The sequence below is a fragment of the Diceros bicornis genome, chromosome 35 (genome assembly GCF_020826845.1).
Source record: "Diceros bicornis minor isolate mBicDic1 chromosome 35, mDicBic1.mat.cur, whole genome shotgun sequence".
In the NCBI taxonomy this organism is placed as follows: Eukaryota; Metazoa; Chordata; class Mammalia; order Perissodactyla; family Rhinocerotidae; genus Diceros; species Diceros bicornis.
Genome location: NC_080774.1, coordinates 23883425 through 23895049, shown reverse-complemented (window position 1 = coordinate 23895049; position 11625 = coordinate 23883425). Strand labels below are relative to the sequence as shown.

The 11625-nt window shown below is 54.9% G+C and overlaps 1 protein-coding gene across 1 annotated transcript; it reads left to right on the top strand.

The window, feature by feature from the left end:
• The first annotated feature begins 3772 nt into the window (after positions 1–3772).
• On the top strand, positions 3773–11623 carry RNF215 (ring finger protein 215). The gene is made up of 9 exons (XM_058531772.1): positions 3773–4134; positions 4391–4534; positions 5005–5076; positions 5156–5241; positions 5683–5839; positions 9400–9519; positions 9593–9736; positions 9982–10084; positions 10174–11623. Exons 1-9 carry the CDS (start codon positions 3850–3852, stop codon positions 10194–10196), a joined length of 1134 nt encoding a protein of 377 aa, XP_058387755.1. The 5' UTR covers positions 3773–3849; the 3' UTR covers positions 10197–11623.
• Positions 11624–11625: the final 2 nt, after the last annotated feature.

The following is an 11625-nucleotide window of genomic DNA, read 5'->3' as shown; positions in this document are numbered from 1 at the left end:
GAGAAGCAAGATTCTCCACGGACAACAAGGGCCCTCCACAGTGCATTTTGCAACTTATAAAAAGTGATTTCTTACATACAAAAGAATGTTAGTAACTTACACAAAGAATAAAGAATGATACAATGAACGCTCGTGTGACTTAGAAGCAGAACGCCACCAATACCATTGGCACCCCTGGGTGCCCCTCCCCGATTACATCCCACTCTGGTGAACTGAACTTTTATTTCTCATTCCTTTGATCTTCTTTGTAGTTTTATTACAAATGAATGCATCCTTAAAAATATAGTCAGTCCTGCATGTTTTTTCCCCTTGAGGTGAAATTCACATAACATAAAATTAACCGTTTTAAAGTAAAAAATTCAGTGGTATTTAGTACATTCACAATGTTGTGCAACTAGCACCTCTATCTAGTTCCAAAACAATTTCCTCACCCCAAAAGGAAACTCTGTACCCATTAAGCGGTCACTACCATTTCCCCTTCCCCACAGCCACCAATCTGCTTTCTGTCTCTACAGATTTACCTATTCTGGATATATCATACAGTAATATGTGGCCTTTTGTGTCTGGGTTATTTCACTCGGCATAATGTGTTCAAGGTTTGCCCATGTTGTAGCATGTGTCAGTGCTTCATTCACATTTATGGCTTACATAATATTCCATCATATGGACTTATCCGTCATCCATTGACGGGCATTTCGGTTGTCTCTACCTTTGGCTATTGTGCATAATGCTGCTAGGAACATTGGTGTACAAATATCTGTTCAAGTCCCTGCTTTCAGTTCTTTTGGGTATATACCCAGAAGCGGAATTGCTGGATCATATGGTAATTCTACGTTTAATTTTTTGAGGAACCACCATACTATTTTCCACAGCAGTTGCACCGTTTTACATTCCCACTGTTGATCCAATTTGAGTTAATTTTTGTATATGGTGTGAGGTAGGGGGTCCAACTTCATTCTTTTGCATCTGGATACCAGTTGTCCCGGCATTTGTTGAAGAGACTGTTCTTTACCCCTCTGAATGGTCTTGGCACCCTTGTTGAAAATCAGTTGGCCATAGATGTATGGGTTTATTTCTGGACTGTCAATTCTATTCCATTTGTCTATATGTCTGTCTTTACCACACTGTTTTGATTACTGTAGCTTTGTGGTATATTTTAAAATCAAGAAGTCTGAGTCTTCTAACTGCATTCTTCTTTTTTCAATACGGGCTATTCAGAGCCCCTTGCAATTCCATATGAATTTTAGGATGAGTTTTTTCATTTCTTCAAAAAAGGTCATCAGAATTTTGATAGAGATTGCATTGAATTTGTAGATTGCTTTGGGTAGTATTGCCATCTTAATAATACTAAGTCTACCAATTCATTAACATGGATGTCTTTCCATTTATTTAGGTCTTCTCTATTTCAACAATGTTTTATAATTTTCAGTGGACATGTCTTTCACCTCCTTGTTTAAATTTATTCCCGGGTATTTTATTCTTTTGGATACTATTGTAAATGGAGTTGCTGTCTTAATTTCCTTTTAGGATTGCCCATTGCTAGTGAATAGAAACACAACTGATTTTTGTGTGTTGATCTTATAAATCCAGATGTTTTTGAGCTTAAATAGAATGTATTTGGAGACTTGCTGTTTGTCCTCAGCATTCTGTTAGAATTATCTGTGGTGATACACACAACTAATTCATTGATTTTTCTCTATTGCATGGTATTCTACACATGAAGATACCACAATTTATCTCTTCTCCTCATGATGGAGAGTTGGCTGATTTCAGTCTCTTACTCTTCAAACAGGGCTGCTCTGCATATGTCCAGAGAATGGTTCTCAGACGGGACTGCACATTAGAGTCATCTGGCTGCAAGCTTTTTATCATTACCAGCAACAAGGCCCCACCTCCAGAGATAAGGATTCAGTTCATTTGGAGTAGGGATTGGGTGTATTTGTTAGAAGATTCTTAGATAATTTTAACGTTCAGTCTGTGTTGAGAACCACTGTTCTAGAGTATATACCTAGGAGTGGAATTCTTGAGAATGTGCATCTTCGGTTTTGTTTGATGTAAAATTGTTTCCAACGTGGCTGTACTATACCAGTACAACCAGGCCGAACACCCATCAGCAGTGTGTAGCTTCCATTGCTAAAAATCCCTACCAACACTTGACACTGTCAAACTTTTCAATTTTTGCCAGTTGATCTCTCATACAATTTTAATTTCTATTTCCCTCATTAATGATTAGGTTGAGCATCTTTTCATATTTATTGAACATTCTTGTTTCCTCTTTTGTCAAATGCCTATTTGTATCTTATAGCCCATATCTATGTATTCGTATATTCTGCATATGAATCATTTGGTTGCAAATATCTTCTCCCAGATTGTGGCTTTCCCTGCCACTTGATTACAATGTTTGATTAGCAGAAGTTTTTCATTTTATTGTGGATGAATGTTTTCAATCTTTTCCCTTACAATCTGCTTTTATGTAGTAAGAAATCTCTCCTGACCTTGAAGGAATCAAGATATTCTCCTATATTTCTTTCTAAAAATGTTTAAAGTATTACTTTCCATATTTAGGTCTTTAATCCACATGAAATTGATTTTTTGTGTACGATGCGCAGTAGGGGTCTAATTTCATTTTTTTCCCTTATGGTTAACCCATTGTCTTACCACGATTTATCAAATAAGCCATAATACTGCCTCTCCCCCTCTCCCCAACTGCAATGCTTCCTCTGACATAGCCAGGTTTATGTGTGTGTGGGTCAGTTTCTGCCTTCTCTGTTTGATGCCCCATTTATCTGTCTTTGGGCTGATATCAGACTCTCTTATTCTCTCCATCTTATCCCTCAGGAACATCTTGAGATTCAACGTTGGTGGTTATATGGGTGTTCACTGTAAAATTCTTTCCATCCTTCTCTATGTTGGAAATTTTTCATAATAAAATATTGGGGAAAACAGTGTCAGGGCTCATCCAGCCTTTGCCCTTTTATCACTGTACCATTTTTAAAAGCCTCAGGTTTCAGACTGAGCCAGCTCTCAGCAGCCACAAACCTTGGAGAAAAGGACGGAATTTTAGGACATACGTGGAACTTTCACACTCCAGTGGGCATCAGAGATTACTTGCTGGGGTGAGGCAGTGCTGGTCTTATATCGTGCCCATTTCACAGCCCAGGAAAGTGACTTGCCTGAAGACCCAGCCTTTGGGCCCCACTGAGAGCTGTGTCCGGCCTACTTCGTCTAGCTAAGCGTTCCCAGCCCCTTTCATTTCCCCTCCAGGACCCTTGTCTCAATCTCCCCCATCTGCCTCCCACGCCAGTCTCTGGTTCTCCGTCTCCTGGAGTCTGGTGTGGTGGAGAAATGGAGCCCAAGGAAGACGGGGGTGCAACCTGGCGCAGGCCACACCGTGTGACCCCGCAGAGCAAGAGCCAGCCTGCAGGCCCCCAGACGTCCCTCATTCCCGCCCTTCTGGGGCCCTGATCGTGCCTCTGCCTCCCCAAGTGGCCAACTATCTTCCAGCTATCTCCCTGGGTCTCCCCTGCTCCGGTCTCGCCGTTTGACAACGCGGCAAACTGTGAGCGCCTCCTGTTTGATTCCCACCTCCGCATAGCGACCGGGGCTCCGCCAGGCTCCAGCTCCTCGGGCACCCGGCGCCGGGGTTCTCCGCGGCCGCGAGGGGGCGCGCGCGGCTCGGTCTGGGCGCGGGAGCCGCGGAGAGCCCACCCCCTCCCGGCGCCCCGCCCCGTCCGGCCGCGGCCCTGCTCCCCCGGCGCCCCGCCCCGTCCGGCCGCGGCTCGCTCCCTCTGTTACCCCGGCGCCCAGGACCCCCGACGCCCCTGTCTCCTCTGCTCGCCGGGTCCGCCCATGGGCCCCGCCGCTCGCCCCGCGCTGAGGTCGCCTCCACCGCCTTCTCCGCCGCCGCTGTCGCCGCTACTGCTGCTGCTGCCCCTGCTGCCGCTCTGGCTGGGCCTGGCGGGCCCCGGGGCCGCGGCTGACGGTAGCGACCCCGCGGCCAGGGCGGGGCGGGGCGGGGCCCGCGCCGTGCGGGTGGACGTGCGGCTTCCGCGGCAGGACGCTCTGGTGCTGGAGGGCGTCAGGATCGGCCCCGAGGCCGACCCGGCGCCCCCGCTGGGCGGCCGCCTGCTGCTGGTGAGCCGCCGAGCCGTATGGCCCCCGCCCCGCCGTAGACCCTGCACCCAGATCCTGCCGTCATCCTGGATCATGCCCTGGCAGCCCAGCGCCCCCTCCCCAGGCCGCCCCTGCCCCCAGCATTCCGGCTTCCAAAACCTGAGGTCCAGATGCCCTCCCCTCCAAACTCATTCCCAAACCCTGGCCTTGCATCCCCTGTGTGTCCGACCCCCCTTACTCCCCCTCCTCCCTCTGCCCATGGCCCCTCGCCCCACAGATGGACATCGTGGATGCTGAGCAGGAGGTGCCTGTAGAAGGCTGGATTGCAGTGGCATACGTGGGCGAGGAGCAGGCGGCCCAGATCCGTCAGGAGAGTCAGGGCAGCGGCCCGCAGGCCTATCCCAAGGCCCTGGTGCAGCAGGTGCAGGGGGTGTATGTGGGGAAGGGGGCTGGAGGCAGGAGTTTCAAGGCATCTGCTAGAGCCAGACTACCAGATGGGCGCCTGAGGAGCTTCCACAGAAGCCCTGGGCTCTGGTGGGGCAGGGGGCCCCAGTTGGGAGAATTGAGTCAGTATGATTAGCAGCAGGGAGGTGGGAGGAGGCCAGAGAATCAGGAAGCTCCACCAGGCTCTGAGAGTATCCAATGGGGGGTTCCTGCTGGCGGTTGGTGGGCAGGCCTGCCCTGCTAGGACCAGGGAAGGCACAGCATTGTTTGGGTCCCACAGAGCATCTGGGGGGAAGGCAGGAGGAGTAAGAGTTTCTGCCCTTGACCTCAAGGAGCTGAGAGCCAGTCTGTCCAGAGGAAATGCTCACTGCGAGTCAGGAGCTGAGGACAGCTGTGGCTGCAGGTGTGTGGTGAGACATGTGCTAGCTCTGCCCCTGTCCCCTGCAGATGCGACGGGCGCTCTTCCTGGGAGCCTCTGCCCTGCTTCTCCTCATCTTGAACCACAACGTGGTCCGAGAGGTAAACTGCATCAGGTTTTGGGGGCACGCGCGCTGGGGGATAGGGACCAAGGCCGGCTGACCTCCCTGTCCCTCTACAGCTAGACATATCCCAGCTTCTGCTCAGGCCAGTGATTGTCCTTCATTATTCTTCCAATGTCACCAAGCTGTTGGAGGCACTGCTGCAGTGAGTGGGGTTTGGGCTCTAAAGGACTAGGCTGGGGGGCCTGGGTGCTAAGGGTCTCTGGCTCTGCCACGGGCTCAGGGGTCTTGGGACCAGGGCTTTTCTAGTTAGCCTTAAGACTGTAGTCTCCTGGTCTGAAAAATGGGTGAGGGGACCAGAAGGAGGTGGCAGGGCCTGGAATGAGGAGGCGACTCTGTGGGCAGAGAGGATTGGCTCCAGCAAGGAGGAAGCCAGATTCCTGCTTGACAGGCTCTTCCCTGAGCTTGTGGGCCTCCCTCGCCTGGCTGGTTTGAGATTTGGAAAAACCAATAGCCAGGAAAGGCCTGGGGGCCAAAGCAGAAGGGCTGCGGGAATATCCTTTTCCCACAAGGCTGGCATGGGTGGGTCTGGGCCTCCCCTCCCAAGAGCTGTTCCGTCTGGCCCCTCCGTGGCTTTCCCTCCCAGGAGGACCCAGGCCACGGCTGAGATCACCAGCGGAGAGTCCCTGTCGGCCAACATCGAGTGGAAGCTGACCCTATGGACCACCTGTGGCCTCTCCAAGCATGGCTACGGAGGATGGCAGGACTTGGTGTGCCTGGGAGGCAGTCGGGCCCAGGAGCAGGTGGGTGCCTGGAAAGAGGAGGCTCAGGGGGGGTCACATGTATGCCTTGTCTCAAATCCTGTGCCCTCTCCCTGCCTTGGTAACGAGGACTACCTCTTCCACCTCCCAGGGCTGTGAGTGTTCAATGACATGGCGGGTCCTCAGTACGGTGCCTGACCCAGGGTCATGCACAATCAGTGTTAGCTGCTGCTCTCGTCGTGTCATTCTCCTCCTCAGAAGCCGTCTTTGGCTCTCCATTGCCTGCAGAAGAAAGTTCAGACTCCTTAGGCTGGCTTTCAGCTCTCCTGATCACTTACTTATCCTTTTTTTTTTTCCTAGTCTTCTTGCACTCCACCACCCTGTGCCATTTACTGGCCCCCACACACACCCTGGTCTCCTGCCACTAGGCCTTTTCCATGCTTGGCTACAGGCACGGACATCCTTTTCCTCTGTCTCCATGTGTCCCAGTCCAGCCAGAGCCCTCACAGCGACCCCTGCCTGCCTTCTTTGGAAAGCCTCCCTCACACCCTCCGCTCACAGTCCCTGTCCCTCTCCTAAATCACAGCAGCACTTTGTGAGTCCCTTCATGGGGCTCTTAGGACAGCCCATCCTGTGTAAGCGTTGGGGAGCGTGACTTTGTCTCCTGCGGGCTGGGGCTGTGTCTTATTTGTCTCTGAATTTCCCGGTGCTCAGCATTGAGAGGGTTCAAAGGTATTCTGTCCGCAAGCATTTCTCGAGTCCCCACTCTCTGCAGGGTGGGCGTGCCCTTGTCTGGCGTGCAGCCTCCAGCACGTGTTGGTGGACGTGGGCCGTGTGAGGCGGCTTCAAGTCAGGCAGACGTGGGTTCAGATCCTGGCTCTGAAACCTTAGCTGAGTGGTCTTAGGCCAAGTGTTTAACCTCTCTGGTCTCGTGTTCCTCATTTGTGAACAGGGACAGTACATGGCCACAGGATTGTTAGGGGATTGTATACATTAAGCTCATAGTGGGCCCTGAGCAGATGACAGCTGCTGCGACTCTGAGTATCTTCATTGTTATAAGTGCTTGAATAAGTCAGTGGCCATAAGTAGCTTTTGAGATCCTAGGATGCAAGGGGCTTCACGTGGAGGGTACAAAAAGCCTGTCAGACCGGGCTGTGCCCTTGAAGGGCCCAAAGACAAGCAGGGAAAAGGAACGCTTATGTGAATGCAGCTTCAGCCCGTCAGCCCAGACAGCACTTGCTGATTCCTGTCTGAGCAGCCCGAACTGCAGTTCGGTGGAGGGAGCGGGCACTGAGGCTGGGGGAAGGGAAGGGCTTTCTGGAAGAGAAGGGAGCCCCACTGTATCTCCCCTGGAGGACAGCCCACACAGAACTCTGGGCGGGGCAGGCATTGGTAAGGGGCTGTCAGATGAGAGGCTAGAGCTGGGAGAGAGCCCGGAAGCCTGTAGGTGGGAATGTGCTCAGTCTGCAGGTCGCTCTGCTGGTGCAGAGGGCAAGGCTGAACAGCCTCGGCCATACTGCTGGCCGGGGTGGACCAGTACAAGTGTTGGGTGCCTGTGGTAGCGAAGGTGTCTGAAGGGCAGGTGGGGCAGGTTCTCAGCCCCAAGCCCAGGGCCCAGTCCCCATCCGTCCAGCCTCTGGGAATCCAGAACGGCGGCACCCGTGTGACAGAAAAGCCCAATGAACCATGTCCTTGCTGCTCTGATGGACAAGCCCCAGCCCCACCCTCCCTCTTCACCTGGGGGTCCCCAAATGCGCTGAGCCTGGGGAGGCTGGGTCTTCGGCCTACAGTGGAGTGCCAGGTAGGCCATGCCCTTGGCCCACCCAGTGCTCACTGGCTGCTCCAGAGCACTGAGCCCCAGGTTCAGCCCTGGAGTTTACAGCGTAACGGCTGCTCAGTGAGTCCTGCCAGGTGTCAGCTTGGCTCAGTGTGGCAGGGGGCACAAGGGCAGGGCAGCTCCAGGCCTGGGCTCACAGGGCCCCATCCAGGGAGGAGACAGGCCAGAGGCAGTCACTCTGCTGGGGCGAGTGCTGAGCTAGTGGTGGGAGAGGGGCCGAGCCCTCTGTGGCATAGTGAAGCCACCTGAGCTCAGCTGAGCAGCTTGCGGGGAGCTTCCTGGAGCAGGTGCCACCACCCCACCACGAATGAGAGAGACGGGGACAGAAACCAGGGGGGGAAAGGGTGGGACAGCAGGGTGCTGGGGCTCATAGACACCTTTCGGCAGTGGCCCCCAGAGTGCCTCTGCCCTGAGCAAAAGCAACATGTGTGACACTAGCAGGACCCAACCTTGTCTAGAGTGGTGGCTTCTTTTAATGTCAAATCATTTCTCAGCCCCTCTCCCACCTGCTGGTAGTTGAACTTCAGCGTTGGCCGGGGAAGAACCTGATGGCAGAAGGCTACTAGGAATGCAAAAAGCTTTTAAACAAATGCATTTATTAGTCATAACACATCCACAGACCCTGTGAAACGGTGTGCCCATGTGGGTGAGCGAGCCAGGTTTTGCTTATTCTGCTACATCATTTCCTGAGCCAGCTGTTTAGTAGTCAAAGCCTTGCTGCCACACTGCAAATGGTGGGAGTTACGTCCGGGTCAGTGTGGTTCCCCTGGAACTCCGAGGCCCCCCTGGGACCTCTCAAAGGCTAAATGAGGCACGTCAGACATGGTTCTCTCCTGCCAATGGGAGTTGGGGAGTTCGAGGACAGCAGCAGTGAAACACTGGGTTAGAGTAGGTATGAGGAGGGCTGCACAGGGAGAGGCAGGCGGGGAGCATTTGGCCAGCCGTGGTGGTCTGGGAGAGCTTCTGGAGCAAGGGGAGTCCAAAGGCATTAGCCATGGGAAGGGGTGAGGAAGAAGAGAGTTCCCAAGACAGGGAATGGTGTGTGGAAAGGCACAGATGTGGGAGGGGGCGAGGAGCATGGACACTGAGGGGTGGGAGGGTGTGGGAAATCAAGGCCTTGAGGGTCGGCTGAAGGAGGAGTTTGGGTTTTTTTCTGAGGGTGGAGGATGGGGTGGGGGAGGGTCACAGGGAAAGGTGTCAGGCAGGGGTGCTGTGTGATCACGTTTGCAGGTGAGATCCCTGTGGGTGGGAAATGGGTGCGTGAGGCCGGGGCAGGGGACCTGAAAGAGCAGTGGAGTGGGATGGAGAGGAGGGGCATGGGAGACCCCTAGGAGAGCGAGGCAGCAGGGCCTGGGGTCTGGCGCCCTCTCAGAATGCTCAGCCTAGACGGTGGGGAGGCAGGTGGGTGACGGTGGCCAAGAAAGCAGAGCAGAAAAAGTGTGGGTTAGGGATGGGGGTGGGAAGGTGACAGGGTCCTGAGCTGGGGAGCCTGGGAAGCTGCCAGATAGATGCTTCCAAGAGTGCAAAAACACCAGGTCTGTTGCCCACGAGAGGCCTGGGCTGGGGACAGATGTGGGTCACCTCACTGTGGAGGGTAGAGCAAAGGCAGCTGGGGCAGACCCTAGGAGTGCACAGGTGGGAGGGCGGGAGGCTTCAGAAGAGGAAGCCAGGAGCATGGACCTCACCTGGCTGGTCCTCAGGGTGGATTTCCTGGGGGAAGAGGGTAGAGTGGCCCCACCGGCTGACACCTTGCTCCCCTCCCCAGAAGCCGCTGCAGCAGCTGTGGAATGCCATCTTGCTGGTGGCCATGCTCCTGTGCACAGGCCTCGTGGTCCAGGCCCAGCGGCAGGCGTCGCGGCAGAGCCGGCGGGAGCCTGGAGGCCAGGTGGGAGCCAGCCCTTGGGAGCTCTGCTGCCCCAGCCCTCGGGCCTGCTGAACCGTGCCTGCCCTCTGCACAGGTGGACATGCTCAAGCGCCGCGTGGTGCGCAGACTGGCGTCCCTCAAGACCCGGCGCTGCCGGCTGGGCAGGGCGCCACAGGGCCCCCTGGAGCCTGGCGCTGAGACTTGCGCCGTGTGTCTGGACTACTTCTGCAACAAGCAGGTTAGTGCCCTGGGCAGAGGCCAGCCCTCAGCTGACCTGTGATGTCCCCCACCCTACTCCTGAGACCTCAGAACCACCCCAATGGGGCCCTTCTCCTCCCAGCCCCCACCAGCGCTATGGAAAGCAGAACGGGGGCGTGCAGGCCACAGAGGTTTCAGTTCCCCAGCTCAGGTGAGGGCACGGGGCCAGGCACCCCCACCTGGAGGCCTGCGCCTGTGGCCTGAGCCCTTCCCTCCACCCCGCAGTGGATCCGGGTGCTGCCCTGTAAGCATGAGTTTCACCGAGACTGCGTGGACCCCTGGCTGATGCTCCAGCAGACCTGCCCGCTGTGCAAATTCAACGTCCTGGGTGAGCACCAAGGGTGGGGGCCCTTGGCCGGCTCCACTGGGTCCCCATCTGATGCCTCCCTCCCTGTTCTTTTTCCTTCTCCCCTGCAGGGAACCGCTACTCAGATGATTAGCTGCCCCAGCTGGGTCTCTGCATGTGGGGAAGGGACCCCCTCCCGCCTGCACCCTGGCTCTTGGCCTGGGCTCCTGGAACAGGACAGCAAGCCCTGTGGGTGGGAGGAAGGATAGGGGCCCTCCCCTGCTGAGAGGCAAGGCGCCCTACCACATCCACATTGGGAAGGAGGGCCACAGGCCCCAGGCCGAGGATGCAGGGCCTGGACTTGCCAGGAAGAGAGGCCGCATTGGGGGCCTTCTCTGCCATCCTGGGGTGTCCGTGTCTGCCTTCTTGCAGGCAGCTCCTGGGACCCTGGGCAGGGGTCTGGGGAGAGGGTGTGGAGCAGTGCAGCTGTTCTCAGGGCTCCGGGAGCTCTCCAGCCTGCTTGTCAGGGCATCCCTGGGGGCTGAGGCTGCAGTGGTCGGGTTTTGTGCTTATTTATTGGGGGGGTGAGTTGGGGGAGGAGCCATCTGGCCTTGGGGGCACCTTAGCCTGACCACCTTTCAGGACCCATCTTGGTCAAGGCTGTGATGTTAAACCCAGAGGCCCCTCCACTCTCTGCTGCCCTTGGTCCTTGGACACTGGGAGCCGCAGGTTCCACTGCCTGACCGGCCGGGCTCCCTCCCCGGGCCTGGCTGGGACCAGAGGCCTTAGAAACCATCCAGTCCTGTGCTGCTCAGCAGGGCTACGGGTTGCTGACCAGGATACTTGAAGCCACAGGATAAATGTGGGGCATCTTCCAGAGGCATCCATTTTTTTAGAAGATAGGGGAGGTTTAATATTAAAATAAACATGTATATATTTTAACATAAGAAGTAAAATTTGTGTGGATGTTTTAAGATTAAAAAAACAAGTCGCCTTGAGTTCTACTGCCTGCAGGAGGTGGATTCTCAGATGGCTCCCAAGATGCCCCCAGCCCCCATGCTCGTGCCTTGCAGAATCCTGGAACTGTGACTCGGAAGGCTTTCACTTCCCTGATTAGGTTATGTTAAATGGCACAGCTGACCTTAAGACAGGGAAGGTATCCAAGTGGGCCTAACCTAACCAGGTGAGAAATTCTCTGTTGCTGACTTGAAGATGGAGGGGACCACGTGGCAAGGAAGGCAGACAGCCTCTAAGAGCTAAGATTGGCCCCTGCTGACAGCCGCCAGCAAGGAAATGGCCCCCAGTCCTATAGCTGCAAGAATCGGAATTCTGCCAACAATCAGAATGATCCTGGACTCTTCCCCAGAGCCATCAGAAAGGGACGTGACCTGGCAGATACTTTGATTTCAGCCTTCTAAGACCCTGAGCAGAGAACCCAGCCATACAAGGCCTGGACATCTGACCTACAGAACAGCGAGTTAATAAATGGATGCAGAGAAGAGCTGAGCTGTGACGGGTCCTCCCCCTGCACTTGGCCCAGGCCTCCTGCCTCGGAGCCCCCGCACAGAGAACTAGCTGTCATC

Excerpts from the sequence above, each read along its gene's own strand:
- RNF215 (XM_058531772.1), top strand. The coding sequence starts at position 3,850 with ATGGGCCCCGCCGCTCGCCCCGCGCTGAGGTCGCCTCCACCGCCTTCT. Across the intron at positions 4,135-4,390 it reads TGGGCGGCCGCCTGCTGCTG|ATGGACATCGTGGATGCTGA; the intron begins GTGAGCCGCCGA and ends CTCGCCCCACAG. Across the intron at positions 5,242-5,682 it reads CTGTTGGAGGCACTGCTGCA|GAGGACCCAGGCCACGGCTG; the intron begins GTGAGTGGGGTT and ends TTTCCCTCCCAG.